This window comes from Leopardus geoffroyi, chromosome A2, assembly GCF_018350155.1.
Source record: "Leopardus geoffroyi isolate Oge1 chromosome A2, O.geoffroyi_Oge1_pat1.0, whole genome shotgun sequence".
Classification (NCBI taxonomy): domain Eukaryota; kingdom Metazoa; phylum Chordata; class Mammalia; order Carnivora; family Felidae; genus Leopardus; species Leopardus geoffroyi.
This window is the reverse complement of record NC_059331.1, coordinates 157919610-157946055: the sequence shown is the minus strand read 5'-3', so window position 1 is coordinate 157946055 and position 26446 is coordinate 157919610. Positions and strand designations below refer to the sequence as shown.

At 44.2% G+C, this 26446-nt stretch overlaps 1 protein-coding gene across 5 annotated transcripts in view; it reads left to right on the top strand.

Annotated features, from left to right (window-relative positions):
- The first annotated feature begins 1966 nt into the window (after positions 1-1966).
- The window catches only part of TCAF1 (TRPM8 channel associated factor 1), a 54306-nt gene continuing 29826 nt past the window's right edge, over positions 1967-26446 (top strand). Inside the window, exons 1-2 of one of the 5 annotated variants that reach the window (XM_045496009.1) lie at positions 1967-2124; positions 24340-24973. In XM_045496009.1, coding sequence (XP_045351965.1) covers positions 24354-24973 — 620 coding nt within the window. In that variant the 5' untranslated portion in view covers positions 1967-2124; positions 24340-24353. Of the gene's footprint in view, positions 2125-14909; positions 15042-16970; positions 17141-24339; positions 24974-26446 lie in introns of those variants that run through there. The other 4 variants (XM_045496008.1, XM_045496005.1, XM_045496007.1 and 1 more) reach the window with 4 other exon arrangements.

The following is a 26446-nucleotide window of genomic DNA, read 5'->3' as shown; positions in this document are numbered from 1 at the left end:
ACCCACCATTTTCAGTTGTTTTTCCTGAGCATTTGGTCACAGACTTTGAGAGTGAAAACATCTCACCCAACCTCCTTTATGGAAAAAAAGAAATGTACTGAATGCAGACAGCAGAAAGAGTTAGCATAGGTAGCAAGAAAGCATGACCTTGACATTTCAATACCCACTGAGGCCAGTGCTTTCAGTCCAAAATCCCCCTGGCAGAGATCCCTGGGCCAGCCCTCTAGGCTTTGCTCCTGGTGGGGGGGGGGGGGGGGCTGGCAAGAGACAGGGCAAGTGCAGCCTGCAAATCTCCTCCACCCAAGACTGCACGGACCTCAGCCAGCTAATCCCCTGCCAATGGGGGGCCCTGCTGTTCCGCTCAGCTCCTCTCCTCCCACAGCTGCCTCCCCACACGCCAGCCCCCTAGGCCCTCCTCCTCTGAAATCACCGATATGCTCTTTGAGGACCCGCATTGGGCCTGGGAAGGAAGTTCAGCCTGGGGTGAGGGTCTGGAGAGGAGGGGAGAAAGACCAGGAACTAGTACAGACAGCCATCAGTTAAGAATCTCATATCTCGAGGGACGCCTGGGTGGCTCAGCAGGTTAAGCCTCAGACTTCAGCTCAGCTCATGATCTCCTGGTTGGTGAGTTTGAGCCCCTCCGTGGGGCTCTGTGCTGACAGCTCTATGCTGACAGCTTGGAGCCTGGAGCCTGCTTGGGATTCTGTGTCTCCCTCTCTCTCTGCCCCTCCCCGCCTCTCTCTCAAAAATGAATAAACATTAAAAAAACAAAAACGTCGTGTCTCACATGTTATCATGTGTGTTTCAACAACCCTGAAAAGCACCAGCTTTAAGTGGCAGTAAGAGCACACAGCCAAGTGTCCTTTTGATAAGGTGTTCCACCCACTACACTTTCTACCTGTAAAGAGGGGAAGTTATCTGGGGGACAGAGGCAAACAAATGCAGGAAGAGAGCAGATGGAAAGAAAGAGAAATACTATAAGCACAAAAAAGGAGGTGGGATTAAGAATTGAGGGTGGCCTGCTGGGTCCGGGACGGAAAGGGAACTTAACAGGTCAAACTCGCTCAGAAAGAAGTGAAACAGAAGCAGAGAAATATGCAGACACAGGCAGAGATTCAGGCGGTGAGATGGTCGGCTTTGGAGATGGGGCCCAAAAGGCAACGAATTTGGGCAGCCTCCAGGAGCTGAAAAAGGCAAGGAAGTGGATTCTACCCCTAGAGCCTCCAGAAAACACACCCCTGTTACACCTGGATCTTAGCCAGTGGGCTCCTGACCTACAGAAGTGTCAGATAATAAATGTACACAGATTTGTGGTCGTTTCTTACTGAGGCCCCAGAAAGCAAATGCACTCCCCAGCTGGTAAGCTGGTAAGCAGCAGTCGATACAGAGTCTAGGTTTTCAGTAGCCACACCTTTCTTTCTCTCTCTGATGCCCAGTATCTGTCACCTATTTGTTGGTTAGTAAAATTGTTGACACCTTCGTGTTTTATGTGACTTATAAAACAAAACATGGGCTACTTTAAAATAATTCAATGGTTATGAAGATATCAATTGCCAACTTCTTCACTCTTATCCCCGCCCTTTATATAAGCGATGCAAGATTTTCTTGTAATCATATGCTCCATTCTAATGCAACTTGATGCTTTTAATTAAAAAATGCATCTAGGACCCATAGATTAAATTCGTCCTTAGAAATAAGTGTGCACTGTTTACAGAAAAATATATTATTATATGTCAACTGCTCACTTGTTCATGAATAGTCTCAGATTTATTTTTCAACAAATTGCCCAGCCGCACTCTCTGGACGGGTGCTGGGGTCTCCGCCCCGGATTTGGGGCCGCATCTTCTTGCAGAAACTGATACAAAGCGAGGCCTCTGCGGTCCAGGGGCTGCGGGCCAGGCTCCGCCCCAGCGCTGCGGCCACCAATCAGCTCCCGGGACGCCCCCACTCCCCCCGCATCCCCCCTTTCACCCCGTCTGCCTGCGACTTTCCACGTCCCCAGCGTCGTCGGCCGCCCAGTCCCTTCTCACCTGAGAGGCGCCTTCCCTTAGGGAACTGACGCTGCCCCCTGCGAGCAGGTCTTCTCTGCCCCAACCCTCGCCGCAGGGAAGAGCGGGGCAAACGGTGAGTGGCCCAAAGAGGCCTGCTAGTGACACAGGCCACTGCTTGAAGTGCGGTGGCCCGGGAGGGGAGACCGGGGACAGAGGGATGCCCGGGGAGACTGTGCGTGGTGTGGTGTGGGAAGGATGGGGACTGGTGTGGGCCTCTGCGGGGCCCCAAGGGGAGGGTGGCAGACGTGTCGAATAGAGGACTTCTTGCTGTTTACCTCTCGGATCCTTCTCTGCAGTCTCTGCAGCTCCGTCTCTCTTTTCTTCTTGCCGCATTGTTTTTCACCCTTGCTTGTCAGGAGGCGATGGATGAACTTCCCCTTCCCCATTTTCTTGCGCTTTTGTGTGTGTGTGCTCTGCAAGGAGCTACGGAGTTTTGAGCTAAAAGGGAGCCCTGGAGGTGATGTTACCTCATCTCCTGCGGCCTTGCTTTTGAATTATTTGGGCGTTGCTTGCCTTTACAGGAACACTCCCACCCCACCCCACCCCACCCCACCCCTTGAAAGGTAATGTCCTCACCTACTCCAGTGTTCTAGGCACCCAAAGGCTCTGAGTGTGTCAGCTCTGTGGGAGGGAGGTGCAGGGTGCCGGAGGGGTGGTGGTGAGAGTAGGTGTGGAGAAGCAGGCTGAACGTTTAGTCTGGAATGCCTTTGGCCTTAGCAGTAAGTGCCGGATTATAAACAGTTCCCCAGGGAAACAGCCCAAGCTGGCCAATGAATGAGTTGGGTCAACCTGCAATGGACTGTGAATGCCTTACCTATAGAAAGGAAGGATTTATGAATCACATAATCATGAAACTTCTTGGAACACGTGCAAGTCAAATTAGACATAAAGGACCAAATGTATCTGTCTAGCAAACCATCCATCCATCCATCCATCCATCCAACCATCCATCCATCCATCCATCCATCCAACTATCCATCCATCCAACTATCCATCCATCCGTCCGTCCATCCAACCGTCCATCCGTCCGTCCATCGATCCATCCATCCGTCCAACCATCCGTCCAACCATCCGTCCATCCATCCGTCCAACCATCCATCCATCCATCCATCCATCCATCCATCCTTTCATATTCCAAACTATTTATTTGTCCATTGACTTCATTTCAATACCTTGCTTTCTTTTTTGCTTTGGTTTGATTTTTTTTAATCATTAAGAGGCATTATAAAACATCTAAGAGTGGTCTAGAGAATAATGAGTAAAATGCCTGACCACCACCTAGATCGAAATAATAAGATATTGCAGTACCTTAGAAGCCCCCTTCTCCCTCCCCCAAGAGGTGACATCTCTCCTGAAGTTTATATTAATTATTTCTTTGCTTTTCTTTATAGCTTTGTGATTTGTGTGTGCATTCCAGAAACATATATGTACATATTTGCTTTCCCTTTTAAATTTTCGTATTAATGGCAGTATACTGTACATACTCAAGTTTTTGAGATTCACCGTTGTTGATGGTTCCTTCATTTTCACTGTTTTATGGTATGAGTATACTATAGTTTATCCCTTCTCCATTTAGGCTGTTGCTAGTTTGGAAAAGGTATTAGCTATCTAGTGCTATGTAACAAATTACCTCAAGACTTGGCTTAACACAAAACAAAACAAAAACCTATTAGCTCAGTTTCTGTGGGTCAGGAATCCATCTGGGAATCTCTGACTCAGTATCTCTCATGGGCTGGGCTCTAAGCAAGGTGTCGAGACTACAATCATCTGAAGGCTGAGGGTAGAGGGGAACCCCTTTCAAACTCCCTCAGGTGACTCTTGGCAGGCCTCTTGGCCTCACTGGCTTGGGTTGGACACATCAGTTCCTTGCCAAATGGGCCTCTATTTAGGAGTTAGTCAAAACATGGAAACTTGCTCCCCCCAGGATAAAGGCTCCCTGAGAGAAAGAGAGAGAGAAAGACGAAGGCCAGATTCTTTTTGTAACCTAAGGTCAAAAGCGACATGTGATCTTCTATTAGAAGTGAGTCACTATTGGGGCGCCTGGGTGGCGCAGTCGGTTAAGCGTCCGACTTCAGCCAGGTCACGATCTCGCGGTCCGTGAGTTCGAGCCCCGCATCGGGCTCTGGGCTGATGGCTCGGAGCCTGGAGCCTGTTTCCGATTCTGTGTCTCCCTCTCTCTCTCTGCCCCTCCCCCGTTCATGCTCTGTCTCTCTCTGTCCCAAAAATAAATAAACGTTGAAAAAAAAAAAATTAAAAAAAAAAAAAAAAAAAAGAAGTGAGTCACTATTTGCAGCCCACACTCCAGGGAAAGGGCTTACACAAGACCATGAATATCAGGAGGCAGGAATCATTGGGGGCCATTATAAAGGCTGCCTACTACAGGGGATATTAACAAATAATGTTGTTCTCCAACACTCTTGTACATGTCTTCTGTTTCTCATGCACAGGCTCACTCTGGTTCCCTGGATTGTATACCTAGAATTACTGGGCTATAAGATTGGTGTATGTTCAACTTCATTAGGTTATTTCCAACCCGTTTCCAATGTATTGAGCCAGTTTTTACTCCCTCCAGCAATGGATGAGCATTTCTGTTCCTCCACATACTTGTTATAACTTGGTATTATCAAATTTCATTTTTAGCCAGTCTGGTGGGCATGAAATAGTGTTCCATTGTGATTTTAATTAGCATTTCTCTTCTAACTAATGAAGTGTCCATCTTTTCATATATCTGTGAACTCTTGTGCATCCTCTCTGAAATCCTGGTTCCTGTCTTTTCCTCATGTTCATAGTGGGTTGTTTGTCTTTTTCTTATTGACTCATTGGAATGCTTTCCTTATATAATGTGGAGGATAATCAATCCTTTGTCAGCTGTATATGCCACAAGTACTTGCTTTCATTTTGGTGCTTAGCTTTTCTTTCTCTGTATGTCCATTTCTCTTAACGAACTAAGTTTTGAATTTTAATTTCAAGTTACCAAGATTTTCTTTTATACTTTGTCTTGTTTGAGAAAATTGTTTTCTCAAGATAATACATTAATTTTACTACATTTACCTCTAAAAGCATTTATAGTTTTGCATTTGGCAATTAGTCTTAATCCACCGGGAAACTGGTTGTTATATTGTTTATTGCACAGGGATAATCAATTGTCTCAACACTAGTGATCTGAATAAATTTGGTTTTTCATATATGCATGAATTTGTTATAAGCTCCCTAATCCTATAGTTATCTATTTTCCTCACTACTCTACTTTTAGAATAAGTCTTGAAATATGGTAATAAAGATCCTGCTATTTATTTTATTCTTCTTCAGGAGTGTTTTAACAATTCTTGGATCTTTGACCTTCCATATAAATATTTAAATAAACTTGTCAAGTTCTCCAAAACAAGAAACAAACAAGCAAACAAACATACCCACTAGAATTTTGATTGATATTGCATTAACTTTATATATCAATCTGTGGAGAAAAGGCCTCTTTAAGATTTGTACCTGGGGTGCCTGGGTGGCTCAGCTGGTTAAGCGTCTGACTCGATTTCAGCTCAGGTCATGATCTCACAGTTCATGAGATTGAGCCCTGCGGGTGAGATCAAGCCCTGTGTGGGCTCTGTGCTGACAGCATGGAGCCTGCTTGGATTCTCTCTGTCTCTCTCTCTCTCTCTCTGTGTCTCCCAAAATAAATAAGCAGTAAAAAAAAAGATGTTTCACCTTTTCATCTATGAACTTGGTATATAATGCTATTTATTTAGTTCATCTTTAATGTTTTTCAATATTTTGTAATATTTTTATTGCTTTCCTTTTGCTTAGTTTTATTAAATTTATTTCTAAGTACATTATATTTTTACTGCTATTGTAAATGTTTTCTTTTATAAGTTTATATTGTGTAGCTTATTGCTGCTTCTGTATCATTCATTTGCCTTTTATATATTAACTGTATCAAGCTTGATAAACTCCATTAATAGTTCAAAAATTACCTATAGAGTCTTTCAGATTTGCTACATAGGCAATCATATCACCTGAAAATAATGACGGTTTTGTTTCTTCCTTTCCAATCCTTATACCTTTAATTTCTTTTTTCTGTCTTACTGCATTGCCAGTATAAAGAATAAAAGTAGAGAAGGGCATCTTGTTTTATCCTTAACATAATAAAGAGAAAAGATTTCATTAGGTCAACTTTAAATATTGCATTTGCAATGGTTATTTTGTAATTGCCTTGTCCCATAAGAAAGTTTGATTCTTCTTCTGGTAAGCACTTTTATTATGAGGAGATGTTTTATTGAATGCTTCTTCTGGAGCTATTGATTTTCTCATATATTTTTTCCATTTAAATATGTTAATATGATGAAGTGTAGTATTCAATCTTTAATATTAATTCAACTTTGCATTCCTGGAACAAATGGCCGATGGTAAATATGCAATAACTTTTATGTAAAGATACAGATATAAAGATAAGCATTAGATATCTGCATTTGTATATGTGAATTGAGATTGACATGTCATTATCCCGTTTGGTTCTAACTTTATCTGTTATTGATATCATCTCATAAAATAAGATAAGTAGTATTCTCACTATTTCTATTCTGTAGAAGAATTCTGTGGAATTTGGAAGAATTTGGTCTAGGTTGTAATTATCTGGTCCTTGAGTATTTCCTCGAATCACCAGCAAAACCTTTAGGAAGTGAAGTTCACTTTATCAGAATGTATTAAACTTGTTGTTTCAGTTACTTTAAGGATTTTAGGATTATTTAGGTCTTCTTATGGAATCAACTTTCATTAAACTTGTTTTCTAAGATATTTTACCATTACATATGTGTATTATTCAAACTTAATAGAATAAAATGGTTTTATAATATTCCCTCATTATCTGTTTAAACAGTTTCATCACCTATTATTCTGACCCATTTTTTCATTATTAATGTGTGTATATATTTTCTCATTTTATTTTGACTAATTTTGTCAGAATTTGGACTACTTTATTATCTCTTTCACATACTTACACACACACACTCACACACACACACACACACACACCCCTTAGGGTTTTTTTTCATTAATTATTTTATTAGTACTTCTTGATTCTTTGAATTTTTATTTATTTTCTAAGCTTTTAAAAAATATATTTATTTATTTACTTTTGAGAGAGAGAGAGATAATATGCATGTGATTGGGGGAGGGGCAGAGAGAGAATCCCAAGCAGGCTCCATGCTGTCAGCACAGAGCCCTACACAGGGCGTGATCCCACGAAAAGTGAGATCATGACCAGAGCCAAAATCAAAAGTTGGTCACTTAACCAACTGAGTCATCCAGGCGCCCCTTATTTCCTAAGGTATCTTTTAAGGTATATGCTTAGCTTGTTAAGCTCTTAAAACTATAAAATTTTGTCACTGCTTAGCTGTCTCTCACAAGTTTTGATATGAATATTTTGCTATCATGTAGCTTTAAGTATCTATAATTTTGATTATAGTTTCTTATTTAAGCCATGCAATTTTTTGGACAGTGTACTTTAATTTTCAGTTATTCACATGAAGATTCTTTATTTTGCAGTAAATGTTGCCTAATTCATAATGTAGTCAGAGAATGTACAATATCAAGTGCTTTTGATTTCTTGAAGCTAGTTTCATAACCTACCACACAGTGAGTTTCATCTGTGTGCTTGAAAATAATGTGTAGTTTCTAATTATATAATGTCCTATATATACCTTTAAAGCAAGTGCATTAATTATGCAATCCAGATCTTCCATATCGTTACCAATTTTTATCTGTTTGAATTATTAATTACAAAAATACGTATGTTAAAATCTCTCACTCTGATGGTAGATTTTGAAATTTATCATTATAGATCTGTATATTTTTACCTTATATATTTTGAGGCTATGTTACTAGTGAATTGGAGTAAATTGAAAATTTTATCACAATGTAGGGATTCAGTATTGTGGCTACCTATTAATGCTTTTTGTTTTAAATTCTTAATTTGCTCAGGTATCAAATCAAGGTTTCTCTGGGGCGCCTGTGTGGCTCAGTTGGTTGAGTGTCCGACTTTGGCTCAGGTCATGATCTCACAGTTCGTGAGTTCGAGCCCCACATCGGACTCTGTGCTGACAGCTCAGAGCCTGGAGCCTGCTTCAGATTCTGTGTCTCCCTCTCTCTCTCTGCTCCTCCCCTGCTCACACGCTGTCTTTGTCTCAAAAATAAATAAAGATAGGGGCGCCTGGGTGGCGCAGTCGGTTAAGCGTCCGACTTCAGCCAGGTCACGATCTCGCGGTCCGTGAGTTCGAGCCCCGCGTCGGGCTCTGGGCTGATGGCTCAGAGCCTGGAGCCTGTTTCCAATTCTGTGTCTCCCTCTCTCTCTGCCCCTCCCCCGTTCATACTCTGTCTCTCTCTGTCCCAAAAATAAATAAATGTTGAAAAAAAAATTTTTTTTCAAAAAATAAATAAAGATTTAAATCAATCAATCAAGGTTTCTCTGATTAGTGTTTACCCTGATTGGTGTTTACTTCCAAGGAAGATTTATCTTTCTTTCATCCTATGGCTTTAAATATTTCTGAATCTATGTTTCAAGGATATATATCATGAACTTATTTGTATTTTTTAAATGCTGGGTTTTAAAATTATTGTTTGACAGGGCATTTGGGTGGCTCAGTTGGTTGAGCTTCCAACTTCACCTCAGGTCATGATTTCATGGTTCATGAGTTCAAGCCCTGCGTCAGGCCCACTGCTGTCAGCACAGAGCCTGCTTCAGATCCCCTGCCCCCATCTCCCTCTGCCCCTCCCCTGCTCACGTTCTCGCTCTCAAAAATGAATAAACATTTAAAAAAATAAGTAAAATAAAACTATTGTTTGACAATTTATAACTTACCACTGAATAATTTATTCCAGTTATATTTATTGTGATTAGTAGTGCAAATAGATTTATTTCTGTAATTTTATTTGCTTATTATTTTTTATGCTTTGTCTGTCTCTTTTATTCCTCTCCCCTCTTTTACTCCTTTGTGTCCCCATTTTACTGCTCCTCTTATTTGGAAATTATATGTTGTAACATTTTAGTTTGAATGTTTTAGGAATACTCCAAAATTCCTAAATTTTATAACTTAGTTGTATGATACATTTAATTCATAACATTTATTGAGGTAGAACTGAGAGATAAAATTTGCATATATAAAAGATGTACAATGTGATATGTATAATTATTAAATGATTACCACACATGCTAATTAATACACTGATCACCACACATAGTTTACCGTTTTTGTGTGTATGAGAACAACTGAGATCTATTTTTTTTAGCAAATTTCAAGTATATATACAATATTATTAACTATAGACACTGTACTATACATTAGATCTCCAGAACTTATTTATCTTACATATCTGAAACTTTGCAACCTTTGACCTATATATCTCCCCATTTCCCCCACCTCCCACATTCTAGTAACCACTATGCTACTTTCTGCTTCTGAGTTCGACTATTTTAGATTCCACATACGAGATCATACAGTATTTGCCTTGAATTATTTCAAAACTTAACATAATGCATTCAAGTTTCATCCGTGTTGCCACAAATGGCCAGATTTTCTTCTTTTTTATAGCTAAATAAATTCCACTGTATATTCATACAACAATTTATTTATCCATTCATTCATTTGCTAGACACTTAAGTTTTTTCCATACCTCAGTTACTACGAATAATGCTGCAGTGAACATGGACGTGCAAATATCACTTCTAGATATTGATTTCATTTCCTTTGAATATATACCTAAAAGCTGGATTCCTGGATAATATGGTAGTTCTATTTTTTTTTCATTTTTTTTTTATTTGAGAGAGAGAGAGAGAGAGAGAGAGAGAAAACAGGGAAGCGGGACAAAGGGAGAGGGAGAGAGAAATAATTTTAAGCAGGCTCTATGCCCAGCTGAGAGCCTGATTGATGCAGGGCTCAATCTCACAACCATGAGATCATGACCTGTGCCAAAATCAAGAGCTGAACGCTTAACTGACTGAGCCATCCAAGCACACAGGTAGTTCTGCTTTTAATTTCAGAAGGAACATCCATGCTATTTCCCATAATGGCTATACCAATATGCATTCACACCAATGGCGCACAAGTCTTTCCTTTTCTCCATATCCTCACCAACACTTTTTATCTTTTTGATAGTAGCTCTTCTAACAGGTTATGAGGTGATATGTCATGGTTTAGATTTGTATTTCCCTGATGATTAGTGGACTTGTGTGCCTTTTCATATACCTATTGGCCATTTGTATGTCTTCCTTTGAGAAATGTCCACTTACGTCCTGTGCTCATTTTTTAATTGGACCATTTACTATTTAGTTGCTTGAATTCCCTACGTATTTTGGATATTAACCCCTTGTTGGGGATGTTTTACAAATATTTTCTCGGTTCCATAAGTTGTCCCTTCACTCTGCTGATTGTTTCCTTTGCTGTGGAGATGCTTTTCAGTTTGAAGTAGTCCCACTTGTTTATTTTTGCTCTTGTTGCCTGTTGCTCTGGATCCCTTTTGGGGTCATATAAAAATGTATTGCCCAGATCAATGTCAAGAACTTTCTTCCCTATGTTTACTTCTAGTAGCTTTACAATTTTAAGTCTTTAATGCATTTTGAGTTGATTTTCGTATATGGTATGAGATAATAGCCTAATTTCACTTTTTTGCATGTGGGTATACAGTTATTTCAATACCATTTACTGAAGAGTCTATTCTTTCCCCCATTGTGTGTTCTTTGTACTTTTGTTGACAATGAGTTGGATACAAATGTATGGGCCTATTTCTGGGCTCTCTACTTTTTTCCATTGGCCTATATGTTTTTATGCAAGTACCATAGTATTTTGATTACTGTAGCTTTGTAGTATAGTTTGAAATCATGCATTTTATGCCTCAAATTTTATTCTTCTTGCTGAAGATGGCTTTAGAAACTTGAGTTCTTTTATGGTTCATACGAATTTTGGAATTTTTTTCTATTTTTGTGAAAAAATGCCATTGGAATTTTGATAGGGATTATATTAAATTAATAGATAATTTTGGTTGGTATGGACATTTTAACCTTAATTCTTCCAATCTATGAACATGGAATATCGTTTCATTTATTTGTGTCTTCAACTTTTTTCTTCAACGTTTTATAGTTATCAGTGTACAGATCTTTTACCTCCTTGGTTAAATTGGTTAAGTATTTTATTGTTTTTAATGCTATTGTAAATGGGGTTGTTTTCTTACTTTCCTTTACAGATACTTCACTGTTAGTATAGAAAAACATAACTAATTTTTATATGTTGATTATGCTTCCTGAATGAATATGCTGAATTCATTTATTAGTTCTAATAGTTTTTTGATGGAGCTTTTATAGTTTTCTATATATGAGTTTTAATTCTATACTGAAATCCTCCAACCTGGCTTCTGTAATTTTTTAACATACTGATCACAGTTATTTTTTTTATTTATTTATTTATTTATTTATTTATTAATATATGAAATTTATTGTCAAATTGGTTTCCATACAACATCCAGTGCTCATCCCAAAATATGCCCTCTTCAATGCCCAATCACCTACCCTCCCCTCCCTCCAACCCCCCATCAACCCTCAGTTTGTTCTCAGTTTTTAAGAGTCTCTTATGCTTTGGATCTCTCCCACCCTAACCTCTTTTTTTTTTTTTTTTCCTTCCCCTCCCTCATGGGTTTCTGTTAAGTTTCTCAGGTTCCACATAAGAGTGAAAACATACGGTATCTGTCTTTCTCTGTATGGCTTATTTCACTTAGCATCACACTCTCCAGTTCCATCCACGTTGCTACAAAGGGCCATATTTCATTCTTTCTCATTGCCACGTAGTACTCCGTTGGATCACAGTTATTTTAAAGTAAGTCCCTAAGAATGCAAATGTCCAAGCCACCTGTGAGTCTATTTCTATTATTTGTTGTTCTTTTGAGTTCTTGGCCATGTCTTCTGATTTTTAGCCTCCCTCTAAATTTTTGATGGGGTGCAGGACATCATGAATGAAAAATTATAAAGTTATGGTTGATGTTATTGTTTGTCAAAGAGGACTTTTGGGGGGATGGGGAACAGATAAAGTACCAGAAGATTACTTTCATACTATCAAAGTTGGGTTTTAAGCTTTCTTAAAACTGGTACATTTGAAGTTTTTCCTTTACCCACCCATAATGCTTACTCCTAAGGTGTCATTCTTATTGATACGCCATGGATTTTCTCAACTGAAAGCAGAGTGTTGATAAGAATCACTTACTTCTGTGTGACTTTAACTCTACTGCTTTGTTCCCAGAGCAGTACAATTACTGAATTGACAGCTCAACTATTTAGCATGTTAGCCTCTATTTTCAACAAGTTTTTTTGGGGGGGAAGGTGGGGGGTCTTTCCCTGTGTGCGCAGAGCTTGAAAGCCAGTCAGCCAGGGACAAATTAAGGGGATCTTGTACATAGATTTTTAGATTCACTTCTCAGGGACTTCTTCTTGTCTGAAATGTTGCCCTTTGGGTTCAGTTGGTTTGAGAATCCTGAACCAGTAAGATTGACACTTTCAGCCCGTGAAATGCATTGTGAACTGGAAACTGTCCTAAACCAAAAAGCCACAGCAGATGTGGAACTCATGTCCTGTGTTTTTCTTCCCTTGGGACTGTAGCTTCTCAAGTTCTCCCTGTGTTGTTTGCTCTTCATAGTCTTCCATTGTTTCCTGTATTTTGTCCAACATCTATTGCTGTGAATTTTCAGTGGAAGTATTGTCCAAATAAGGTATCCTCTCAACGCCAGATTTAGAAGTCTCTTACCATTATGTCTTACATTTTAGATAATTTATCTAATATTATTTTATTTCTTCTTGAGATACATCCTTTAGAATTTCCTTTAAAGAGCTTTTGAAAATAAATTCTCAGTATTTGCTGGTCATTTTTAAGACACTTATAATAGAAGATAATGCCAGGACAGCACTAGGGGTCAGAAAGCAGGGAGGGTAGCATTTGACTAGCCACCAGTTTTAGATTATTATGGATGGTGCTGCTTTGAATATTCTAGTGCATGTCTTTTGGTGACGTATATATACATCTTGGGTATATGTACATACCTAAGAGTGGTATTACTGAGTAGTCCTATTTTTTTTCAAAATTATTTTTGTAACATTTTAAAAATGCAAAATGTCTAAAGAAAAAAATTACTGGCCAACCCGCCCCACTTCTTGAGGTAGCCAAATATGTCCTTATTTTTCCTGCTAGATAAACATAAATACACAAAAGGAGCATTACAATATTTTCACTGAAAGTATATATTGGGAGCATTCAAGGTATAACTTGAGCTCATCCTTTTTAGAACTCCATAATATTTTACAGTATGGATTTTTAACAAATTGTTTATTCATCCCAGTGTAGCCGAGTATTTACAGAATGTAACATCCCCAAATTTATTTCAGTACTTTCAGGATTTCCTGGCAATTTCTGTTACTCGAGGTAGAAACTGGAAAGAAAAACAGAAACGCTAGAGAAAGTATAAATAAGGAAGGATATAGGATTTAAAACCAAGCTAGTAATGTGCAGTCTGAAAGAGAGAGAGGCTAGAACTAGCTGAAGTTTTAGCAGATATAGAAAGAAAATGATAGGCTGACCTCACGTTCATGTATCTTGTCCATCCATCCGTCAAGTGGACCTTACGAAGTACCGGTTTATGGCCACATGAAGTGGAGAATCTGAAGAAGAAGAAGAGGAAGAAAATATAGGTCTAGACTTATGTTTCCTCTAGTGTGGTGAGTGGTAATGAAACCGTGAAGTAATACAGGATGTAGTAATCTATCCCCTTTACCACTGAGTCCGCATTCCTGTGGAAGGTCCAGCCTGGACACTGCTTTGCAGGAGGGGAGAAAGCTGTTTCATGGTCGCTTCCTGAGAAGTTTGGCCAGGGACCCCTTCTCCTTAGGCACCCAGAGAACAGGGGCCAGTGCAGTGAGGGGTGAAGGGTGAGGAAACAGGCGAATGTGCAGAGGCCACACGCATCTTTCAGGTCTTTGGGACCGGCAGCCATAAAAGGGACAGGTGGTTTTCCCCCAGCTTCTCATGTTGAGCTCACCAAGCTAGAGGAGCAGACATGGACTCAAGACAGGGCCATATAGTCCAGTCCCCGCTCAAGTCACCTGTTATATCCCGCTCTTTCTTGACTGAAATGAGACAGGACGAAGAACAAAGTTCAAGAATCCCCCACACAGGGAGAAATCATATTTATAGAGGCGTCGCTACCAGCTACTTGAGCAAGGATCTTTTTATCTATTTTAGTTGATTAAATGTATCATTTTTTTTTATCACAAAATGACACATATCACCATTGAAATGTTAAAGAGGGGTGTGAAGTAAAGATACTTAAAAGTAATCTACTCTTAACTGTCTGAACTGATTCTAATATGTTCATGTGTGTTTTCCATATAATTCCTGTGTTTATATAAGCATATACATTTTAAAAGTTTTTCGTACAAAAATGCAAGCTCTCCATTCTACCATGTTAAATGTTCATTAAAAATATGAATATAGCTACAGCCCAACTCCTGGCACATATATGTAGATTTAACTCATCCTTGTCTTACATACAAATCTATATTTACCAACCCCTCCCTTGTTAGTAAATAGTCTCACGGATTTATTATTATTTTTTTTTAATCGCCCTGCCGCACTCCCGAAGCCCTGCTGGGACACCGTCCAGCATTCGTGGCTGCATCCTCTCCCAGAACCCGACACAAAGCAGGGCCTCTGAGGTCTGGGGGCGGCCGGCCAGGCTCCGCCCCCCCCGCCCCCCCACCGCCACAGCCGCCAATCAGCTCCCGGGATGCACGCCCCCCCCCCCCAGCCCCTCACCGCACTGCAGCCAGTCTCCCCCCACACGCCTCCCGCCCCCACCTCCACCAATTACCAAATCCGCAGGCTGATTGCCCTGTCTCCTTGTCACGTCTCTGCAGAGGAGTCCCTTCCCCCTCCGAAGTAGCCCGGTGTGCAAACTGCTGGAAAACGGGTGAGTCTCGTCCAAAGACGGTTCTAGAACCGGGGCAGGCCCCCCGGCGCACCGATCTGGCCCACCGATCAAGCCCGCACGGCCCGGGGGGGGGGGGGGGGGGGGGAGGGGGGAGAAGGACGGACCCGCCCGGGGTCCGGGGGAGCGCGGGGGAGGGGGCGCCTGCGAAGGTAGTCGGGCTTTGGGCCTAAGGAGGCGGATGGCTTCCAAAGAGGATTCCCTGAGGTCTCTCCATCCCTGCGTCTGGTTCTGCTCCTTTTCTACCACTCTGGCTCTTATTTCTTTCGTGCTTCATTCTTGTTCTCCAGGAATTTATGCCTTTTAAAAACACTTCTCATAATGAAATGTTCTAAAACTGCAGATAGGTACAGACCATAACGTGACAGAATTATCAGATGCGAACATTTTTTATTACCTTCGCTTCAGCGCACTTGGTCTCCCCCACTCCGCCGTGTGTGTGTGTGTGTGTGTGTGTGTGTGTGTGTGTGTGTCCCCTCCTTCTAAGATACAAAACCTGACAGTGAAAATCCTTACTCCACCAAATCTCGTGTCCATCCTCAGATGTTAAGTTATAGTCTGTCCTTCTCATGTATGTTTTTGTACTTTTATTGTATTTATCTTTATGTAAGCAATATGTGCGTTTTTGTTTTGCCCCTTAACATTTTTCGTGAAACTCAGTATTTGGGGGTTTTGCCTTGCGGTGCTTCTAGTCGTGGCATTTCAGACTGGAAAGGGACTTACAAGTTTCCAGCCCTCCTCCTTTATCATCTGGGAGCCCTGAGCCCTGTGGGAGGTAAAGGATCTGCCTTCTCGCTTTCACACAGGTGGTCCTTCACTGGGCAGGAGCCTGAATTGAGGTTCTCTTGGTTTCTGTTCCCTGCGTTCCATGTTTTATGCCACTGAGCTCACCCACCCACATCCCCCTGTTGGCTCTGGCTGATATGATTCGGTTTGGGGAAGGATTTAAAGAAGAAAGGAAATTGGAAAGGGGGTTGAAGGGAGGAGCCGAAAGGAAATATGACTTGGATGCATTTTCCTGAAACACGAAGAATTGAATCTTAGCACAACTTGAATATTTATCTTACTTAAGAAGCACTGGTACAGTCTTACTGATCTAAGAACGTTGTAAGTATTCACTCACCTAATTTAAGCCTTGTAAGAGATCTGTAATACAGGTACTAATTTCAGCATCCCGGGTGTACAGGTAAAAACTGACGTGCAGAGTAACTCTGGGGAAGCCACTCAGCCTGTGAAGTGTAGCACCGCGATCTGGATCCAGGGCATCTGGTGACAGCCTTGAGTGTCTAACCGCTGCGCCACCCTGCACTTCACATGCTGGAACTAGCTAGCACCTGAGGGAGGTGAAGGCTCCAGACGAAGTGACGAGCAACAGTCAGCTGGTTACTGGAAACGAGTTCGAGGTAGAAATAGGAACGGAAGTGGACCCAGATGCATAAACTCTGGCTGCGTATTGTCTGTCTGCAATACCATCTCATTTTTCACTTACAGAAGTAACGTATGTAACAATGCAGAGCTCTAGGAAAGTTGCCCTCTGCTGTTCCTCAGGGCAGACGGTATTAACAGGTAGAGACGCAGCGTGCCTTCTCCCACCGCAATACGAATACGTAAAGGGCTAGTTTTTACTATAAAAACGAAAGCATTGTCAACAGCTTCCTACAGTTTTTATTTTCCCCTTGGCAGTGCGTCAAGTACATTCCCCCCAACCAAATGGAGATCTAAGCTCCTCCTAAGAACTGATACCCTATCATCTATTCAGCCTTGCCCTGGGTAACGAGTAGAGTTTATGTCCCTAATCCCGTCCACTCTGCCAGGGTGGGGGCCGTCGCAGCGCCGAGCCCACTGGGCCGGCGACACAAAGAAGCGCTGTCCCCTGCCAAGCGCCGCCCCTCGGGCTGGCGGTCGCGCCCGGGAGGAAGTGGGGAGGAGGAGACTCCTCGGGAACCCCTCCTCCCGGTGCCCGCTCGCCAGCCTGCCCGGCGCCGCCCGCAGGGAAGCCCCTTCCCCGCAGCACCGCGCGTCCCCTCTGCGTCCAGCCCTGCCCCCTCCAGCTGTCCCCGTGGAAGTCGCAGGGCGACCTGGTGAGTGGCCCTCTGCGAAAGCGCAGGAGGGGCGGCCGGCGGTGGCCTCGGCCCGGCTCCAGGGAGGGCGGTGCCGGAGGCCGAGGGGGCGCGATGGGGGCGCGGGCGGACCTGCGGCAGCGGCGCGCCGCGGGGCCGGGGGGCGACCAGGCCGGGGACGGGCCTCTCGCTGACCGTGTCCGCGCCCCTGCTGGTGATGTTCTCTGGCCTGGGCGCCGCGTCGCCGCTGCCGCAGTGCTGCCCCTCTCCGGGCTCTGACATCTGATGTTTGTGTTTGCGTGCTTTGTGTCGTCGAGACGCGCAGGCCCGAGCGGGAGCACAGCATCTTGTCCGCAGCTGCGTCGGAGGAGAATGCCGCAGCCCAGGGAGGAGGCAGGGCTCGCGCGGCGTCACACAGGTGGCTGGTGACAGAGCATCACTTCTGTCTTACTGCCCTTTGATCTTTGCAAACACCGGCTCGGGGACTGAGCTCCCTTGCCCACTCTCACCGGCCCGCCGGAGGCTGGGGTGGGTGGGTGGGTGTGTGTGTGTGTGTACACGCGCGCGCGGGCGCGTGTAAGTGCAGGAAGGGCCAGTGGTCTGTCTGTGTACCCCTACCTCACCCCAACCGTGCCAGCGGGTCTGGAGCCATTCCCTGCCAGGCAGAGCTTTTCCGCTTCGCTCCCCTCCTCCCCATGCTGTCCTCCCCCGCCCCCCACCCGTGTCCTCCCCCGATCCCAGCCCCTCTCCCTTCCTCCTCTGACGTCACCGCCAAGCTCTTTGCCTACTGGTTCCGAGCCTGCGTAGGATAGTCTGGCTGGGGTGGGAGCCTGGGGGTTAACGGAGAGGATCCCACACCAGAAGAAGGTATCAACAACCCCTCGAGGTTAAGAATGACCTGTCTTGCACGTTGTCCCTTTGATAGAACGCTCTGCTCTCGGAGGCAGGCCGGTCACCACTCCGGGACTCCTGCGTGATGCCTTCTCCTGGGAGTTTCCTGGTGAGAGAACTGAGCAAATATGAGTGAGGGAAAGAGAGCCCCAGGGGAACTCAGGAATTAAGGGAATGTAGTGAGATAGGAACAGGGGAACAGAAAACAGCATTTTGAATCGTGCTTTTTAGAGAATGGGAGAGGGATGGGACAGGGCCACGAGGAGGCCTTCAAAAACATTGGTAATGGTCTGTTTTTTAAGTTGGGTAGTAGCTACGTAGGAATGTTTAATTTTTTAACTTGTTTTACCATCTGTGTCCTTCCACACACATTACATATTCCCTACCATTACAAAAATTTTAATGTTTATTTTTTTGAGAGAGAGAGAGTGGGGGGGAGGGGCAGCAAGAGAGGGAGACACAGAATCTGAAGCAGGCTCCAGGTGTGAGGCTTGAACTCATGAATCATAAGATCATGACCTGAGCCGAAGTCAAATGCTCAGCCTACTGAGCCACTCAGGTGCCCCAATGAAACCATTTTTAAGTGAAAAACAAGTAAGATTGATCTGTAAGTATGTAGGACAGAATGCAAAAGAAGGGGGAACCCACCCCAACTCTAGTTTAGTTGATGGACACTGGAAAGGATATTGGATGTATACAGGGAAAAAGAAACAGGGGCTCGTGGAAGAAAATGGCATGGAGAAGGGAAGACCTATAGGACTGGATGTCTGTGGTATTACTCATTCATCAAGGCCAAGGTAGCTATTTGCTGGAGAAGTGATCCTAGGCCTGCCCTTGATACCCACATCCATCTCCCAGTCACCCATCCATGGAGTACTGTCTTCATTCTCCTGGGGAATCCAAAGAATCAAACATATCCCCTGATTTCAGACACGTATCCTGCTTTGGGGATTTGAAATCAAACCATAATGCAGGATGTGGCACATTATCCAAGACCAGCCCACTACCCTCCTTCCCTTCCAAATACAGCTCTTACAGGAAAACACCATTTAGGTAGCATGAGGCCTCTTTGTGGTAGGGGGAGGGATTTGTAGAGTTACAAGTTGTGCTTGAGGTACTTTCTGCTTTACGGGTGCCTTGGGTTCCAGCAAGCTCAGAGGCCAGAGTTGGCCCAAAGGAGAGAAAGCAGGAGCCATGGAAGGAGAATGGAGGATGAAGAACTTAGAGAAATAAAAGGGATTCCCCCAGGCCGTGTCCATCTGCGTTCACCAAGCTAGGAGAGCAAACAGGGATTTGGGCATAAACAGGAAGCATTTCGTTTAACAGTCAAGTGCTGCAGTCCTGGATATAACTGGTTACAGTGGGAACAGAACCAGCTGCAAAGTTCAAGGAACCCCACAGAGGAGGAAATCGGATTTCTTGGTGGGTAAATGCTCAACCGATTGGGAGATGAACAAAGACATTTTAGAATGAGTGAGAGACGATCGGTTGAGCAGGCCAATGATGTGTATACTCATTCATTTAATGTTTGCTTGAAGTTCTATTATCTGTGTTATTTTTCACTGTGATACACACAGCAGTTCAAAGGATGCAGACTTGTGCGCCTCGTCCCTTCCTGATGCAGTGAATGTTCGCATGCTGAAATGTGGCCTCCATAGATTTTTTTTTATCGTATATAAAATCCTGGTACTTAAGAGGCTTATCTATTTCCGGTATTTACAAGTGTGGACTCCAGTATAAGATTCCTCAGGTTTGAATCCTGGGTCCCACCGCTCACACCTGTGTGACTTGAGCAAGTAACACATTCTCTGACCATCACATTTTTTGTTTTTGCCCACCTATAAAATGGAGATAGTGATAGTACATACCTCACAGGTGTATTGTTAGGTACTGATGTACCTAAGGAACTGATGTAAAGCACTTCCAGTAACGTCTGGAGCCTGGGAAGCACTGTAGTGTCATTACTACTACTAAAACGATTACTATTTTCATTCATACAAAAACGGGTGTGTGTCCTGTGTACAGTGATTTGAAAGTTTCATTTAAAACACACCTAGGGGGGCGCCTGGGTGGCGCAGTCGGTTAAGCGTCCGACTTCAGCCAGGTCACGATCTCGCGGTCTGTGAGTTCGAGCCCCGCGTCGGGCTCTGGGCTGATGGCTCAGAGCCTGGAGCCTGTTTCCGATTCTGTGTCTCCCTCTCTCTCTGCCCCTCCCCCGTTCATGCTCTGTCTCTCTCTGTCCCAAAAATAAATAAAAGTTGAAAAAAAAAAATTTAAAACACACCTAGGGTGTTCTACGTACGTGCAAAATTTAACGCATTCTTTGTAACAGTGATGGGATATTCTACAATATAGATGATCATACTTTATTCAGACATTCTCCCTCTCAAAAGCTGGCTTGCCACACACACAGTGTTGGTATAAAGCTGAGGCTGCGCTCAAGTCCCCACTCGTGATGCAGGACGGAGAGGAGGTGAGCTTGAGTGTCCCCACCAAACCCCACTCACCTCGGGCCACTAGTCCAGCCCAGGAGACAGGTAGAAGGAGGCAACTCCACACGAAGAGCCCTCTTCATTCTGGTCCCCTCCTTTTCAGGTGTCGAGGCCATCTGCCTGTGTCTTTGTCACTTTTCCACAGATAGCTCTTCTCCCATGAACTAGCTGGAAAGACAGCTAGTGAGAGAAAAATGTGAGTTCCCTGCTCTGAGCATTTTTGGAGGATCCGCACTGGCAGTGACAAGGGCCCCCAGAGGAGGGATCTGATAGGCGGCTCCTTCCGGGTGGGGCGTGTATGGGTGGCTGCCTGGGGGCTGCGCCCTGGGGTCTTATGTTGCCATAATGGGCTGTGGGGTGCCACAGTTTGTGGAAGTGGGGTAGGTGTGCTTTAGGGTAGAGAGCTGCACCCACAGGAGTCACAGATGGTTCCAGAAAACATCCTTCGTCATTTATCTCCTACGTTTGCATTTATCCGTCTCCATTCATAGTTTCATATGGCAGCGAGCATCCTTGTACATATATCTGTAATGCTGCTCTTATTTCTGTAAGCAGGGTAATCAGAAGAGGGATTGCTGGTCTGGGGACAGGCTCGGCCCTGAAACGGAGCTGCCACTCTGTTGACAAAGCAATCTGTCAGATCGCTCTCAGCTTCTCAGCCCGTCCGGCAAATTGCAGTAGTGTCCGCTTAGCCTTTTGGACATTGGGCATTATTGTCTGCCTTCACCTTCTCCGCCTTCTCCTCCTCCTCCCTCCCTTTCTCCCTCACCATCTCCCTTTTTTGACAATCTTGTGGGCAGCATCATGCATCCTATCGTGAATTGCCTGAAAGTGAGATTGAGCATATTTTCATAGACTAATTGGCCATTTAAATGTCCTCTTCTGTGAATATCTTCTCTTAAAAGGATAGGATTTCAGCAGATAGAAAGATGTGGGAGAGGGAACAGGAAGGAAAGAGAATCTAAAATGACAGCAGGGTATGTCCAGGGATGCCAAGTGTTCTGGAAACTGCAGAGTGGCCGGAGACATGGCTGGAAAATGGAAGGAGCAGCCTGCCCCAGAGACCTTAAACCCCAGGATAAAGGTGTCAGATTTAACCCCGTAGGAAAAGGCGAAGCTCTAGGCGGGGGTTCTCTTCTGGGAACTAATGTGATCTGTGGCTTTAGGAGAACAGAGGCCAGAACAGGACCCTGGTGACTTAGAAACTGGATCACTTCAGTCGAGGAATGAATTACTGAGCACCCGAACTAGGTTACTGGCAGTGTGGTTGGAAACTATGAACGATGACCTTGACAGGCCTGTGACCAGCTGGATAAGGGACAGGAGAGAGAAGGGACACAACCGTGCCTGTGTGGTTTGCCGTCCTGGCTATTTGTGGACACCAGGAAGAACGGAGAAGGCACAAGCCCTTGGCAACCAATCACTTGCTGATTCTGTGGTCTCAAAGCTTCTCTGAGGTAGATGTCTCCTTAACAACTAGGGCCACTAAGCTCACATAGTTTGCCTAAGAGGAGCTAGTTTAAAGGGAAAAGAGTAAATTTAGTACTTCTTTAGTTTTAGAGGCCTCTGCAAATGGTAGAACGTGCTCCTTCAGGAGGGATCTTGGGTTTATTCGTTACCTCAGAACCAGGGCCTTTTTGTCTGTGCCTTGGACCTTTTCAAAGGCCCGTGGAAATATTTGAGAACTAAATGTAGTCATCGTTAGTTTTAGTGTCAGCATTGGCTCCAAAATGTGAAAACTATAAAATCAGAATCATTAGGGGCACCTGGGTGTCCCAGTTGGTTACGCATCCGACCCTTGGCATCGGCGCACGTCACAATCTCATGGTTCGTGAGACCCAGCCCCGCGTCGGACTCTGTGCTCTGGCAGCATGGAGCCTGCTTGGAATTGTCTCTCTCTCCCTCTGCCTCTGCTCCTCCCCCCATCATCTCTCTCTCAAAATAAATAAACTTAAAAAAAATCATTAAATGCTTAGTCCAGTATTTGTAAATTCTAACATTAGGTTTGCTTGTTGTTCACTTTGTAAGAATTCTCTATTATGCACGTTGGCAAGTTAAATAGCTTACCCTTAACCAAATAATTATAAGCAAACATACATGTGTATGTGTGTATATACACATATAAGTGTATATATGTATATGTATATATATATATATATATATAGGTATATATATATATATAGGTATATATATATATGAGTGTGTATATATACAGGTGTATATATATATATATATATATATATATATATATATATATATTATGAAATAAGTAATTGAAAGGCACTTATCCTGTTACTTCCTTTAATCCTTGGGACAACCTGATGTGGTAGATACTCTTATCCCTTCTTAATGAATGAGGAAATGAGGACGGAAATGTGCTGCCCATCTCACAGTCAGTAAGCGAACAGCTGAGATTCAAGCCCTGGTAGCCTACCTCCAGAGCCCGGGCTTGGAGCCGCTTTGCCATATTGCCTTCAGAGTGAGAATATTCTCTGACAAGGGAAACAGAAAGAAAAGAGGTTACGGGCCCAAGACTAAAAACCTGGGACTTTTCAGAAGGGGGAAGAGAAGGCTGGAAAGTAAATGGGCCAGCAGGTTGAAGATGTTGCGCTTGGCCCAGGCGGTAACATTACTGATGGTGACAGCCTCGGGGACCGGCACTGTCCGGTGCCACCGGGTGGGCAGTGAGAACGGCAAGCCCTCGGTGTCCTGATGACGAAAACACATCTGCTCTTGAGGGGATTGCTCCAGTGCCGTGCCCACAGTGGAGGTCAGACTGTAGCGCATCCCGAGCAGGGAGCTCACGGGGAAGCAGCAGAGGATTTATGCGAGGCCACGGCCACAGACATACACACCCGTCTCCACGGTGTCGGGGCACAAGTGAGAATCGGCCATCGTTTCATAATGTGTTGCATACATTCCGCTTCTGGATTCAAGCCACAGAGGACTTCCGCTTTCCTCTTCTCCAGCTGTGACTGTGACCAAGGACACTTCTCAGAGGACACAGGCTTTCCAGACTGAAACTCTGGGGTCCCCGAGATCGGTGAGATCTCGGTGAGATCGGTGAGGGACTTAGTGAGATCGGTGTGGGAGCTGAGTGGGGTGGGGACAGCATGCTGCACCAGTGTGTGTGTTTCCGGTGGCTGCTGTAAGACATTCCCACGAACTGGGGGACTTCAAACGGCAGAAATCTATTCTCTCCCGGTCCTGGGGGCACAGAAGTTTGAAGTCAAGGTACTGGCACGGTGGTTCGGTCTGCAGGTTCTGAAGGAAAATCTGCTCCTCGCCTCCCTCTCTTGGCTTCTAGTGCTCACCAGCAACCTTTGGCCGCCCTTGGTGTAGATATATCACTCCCATCTCTTAGCATTCTCCTCTGTGTGTCTTGTCTGCATCCAGATTTCTTCTTAAAGGACGTGAGTCATTGAATTAGGGCCCGCTCAAATCCAGTATGGCCTCATCTTAACTGGATTGTACCTGCAAAGACCCTATTTCCAAAGAAGGTCGCATTCACAGGTACCGGGAGTTAGGACTTGAACGTATCTCTTTGGGGACACAATTCTGCCTTCATTTCTGTTTGTTTCCTTCTGTGGTAGAAAAGTGCCGGGCTGTTTTAGTTTAACCACAGGAGTTCAGGAGGACTGGTCAGGGTGCAATGCATTCTCCTGGATTGGATACCTTGACCCCCCTTGGTGAGTCCCTGAGTTATTTCATAGAGTCAGTCTCGTCTGCATAGACAGAAGAATTGCCCCAGCTGGGGGAGCAGTGAACTGTTTGGCTTGTTTATTTATTTGTTTATCTGTCCTTCCCCAAACTGAGTCTTTGATTTTCTCTTTACAGAAGCCGATCCAGCCATGGCGACTCCCTCTGCTGCCTTTGAGGCCCTTATGAATGGAGTGACCAGCTGGGATGTCCCCGAAGATGCCATCCCATGTGAACTGCTTCTCATTGGAGAGGCCTCCTTTCCGGTCATGGTGAATGACATGGGCCAGGTCCTCATTGCTGCCTCCTCCTATGGCCGAGGCCGCCTGGTGGTGGTGTCCCACGAGGACTACTTGGTAGAAGCCCAGCTCACTCCCTTTCTCCTCAATGCAGTGGGTTGGCTTTGTTCTTCCCCTGGGGCTCCCATTGGCATACACCCGTCCCTGGCACCCCTGGCCAAAATCCTTGAGGGTTCTGGGGTAGAGGCGAAGATTGAGCCCGAAGTGAAAGACTCGCTGGGGGTTTACTGCATTGATGCCTACAATGAAACCATGACAGAAAAGTTGGTCAAGTTTATGAAACGTGGAGGGGGCTTGCTCATTGGAGGCCAGGCCTGGGACTGGGCCAACCAGGGCGATGACGAAAGGGTGCTTTTCACGTTCCCTGGCAACCTCGTGACCAGTGTGGCCGGCGTGTACTTCACTGACAACAAAGGGGACACAAGTTTCTTTAAAGTCTCCAAGAAGATGCCCAAGATCCCAGTCTTAGTTAGGTAAGTGCATTTACCCCGGTGGGGATTTGGTTGCAGGTTCAAAAACAGACATGGTTCTTGTGTTTAGGTTGCTCCCAGGCTAACAGAAGAGAACTTGGCACTTAGGCATTGATTCACCCTAAGTCAACCAGATTTTAAAAATACCCTGAGGCACAGGAGGGTTCCTGCCTTCTCAGACCAGGCACTCAGACCAGACCATTGCTGTTGCCTCCCAAGACCAGACCACTTGGCTCTTTGAGCAGAGAAATTTCTTAGTGACCATGATGTTCCCTGACGTCTAGCTTGAAATATGTTGTTTGTGCTAAGTCTAAGAGTTAGGGGAGGATTTTATGTCTGCAGGCAAAAGACCTGATGATGGAGAATGAGGGACGCCGATGATGGGTACAGAGACAGGCTACATGGAAGGTTCTTTAAGAGCACTAACCAGCCTGTTCTGTGCACACTATGCTCCAGCATCTCATACAGTGCTGGACGTAAGCAGGTTTGTAGATGCTCAATAAACATGTGTTGGCTGGTGACTGGATGGATGAATGAGGGAGAGTAGAGGCGGGTATAGTTCCAGGAGTAGAAGAAGTGTACCAGGCCACACCCTGTTGTACATTAAAACTCACAGCATCCTTGGAGCAAAGAGCACTGGTATTTCTGACCGGTGGGAGCATGGTAAAGTAGGGTTGGGTGAGGAAGGCACAGCAGGGTTAGAACAGACATACAGATCATGGGCTGTGGCCTCTCCTTGGCATGGAACATTTGAAACAAAACCCCATATGTGCAAGGAGGAAAGACACGGTTATTCTGGGGCATAGTGATTGATCAAATTGATCAAATTTCAGTTTACTGATGACCTTCATCCTAAGGAATAGGGAGGGCCATAATTCTTTCTTAACTACCTAACCCCCCTTACTTGCCTTCAAAGATGTTTTTCTCTATCAAAACCATACTTCTTTTTTCTTTGGCTCTACCTAAATCATTTCTCATCATCAGTGATTCTGAATTGCGGGTGGAGCTCGGTTGTGTGTGTGTGTGTATGCACTCATATATGTGTATGCACACGTGTAAAACCAACTGGAAGACTGATGCTTGAGGGAAAATCAGAGTTAATAAGGCAAGTATGCAGACTCTGTTGTGGAGATTGTGGGTTTTAGTTTCGGTTGTTAACTAGGTGAGACTGCATCACAATCATTGACTGTCTCTACTTCTACAGATAGTTATAGCAAAGCATTGCTCATATGTTATGTAGGTCATTTTAGACGTGTAGATGGATTGAAGATGGCAATACTGATTTTCCTGAGCTGAGCATGTGCATGTGCATGTGTGTGTGTGAGGGAGAGAGAGAGAGGCGTGAAATACTGATTAAATGATACGTTGAGATTAGTATGGGAAAAGAGAAAACAAGAACCCTCTCCTCCTCTCCCTATAGTTTTAATATTCACTCTCTTGTAGCCAACGCTGAAAAGTAGACGTTGAGGGATATTT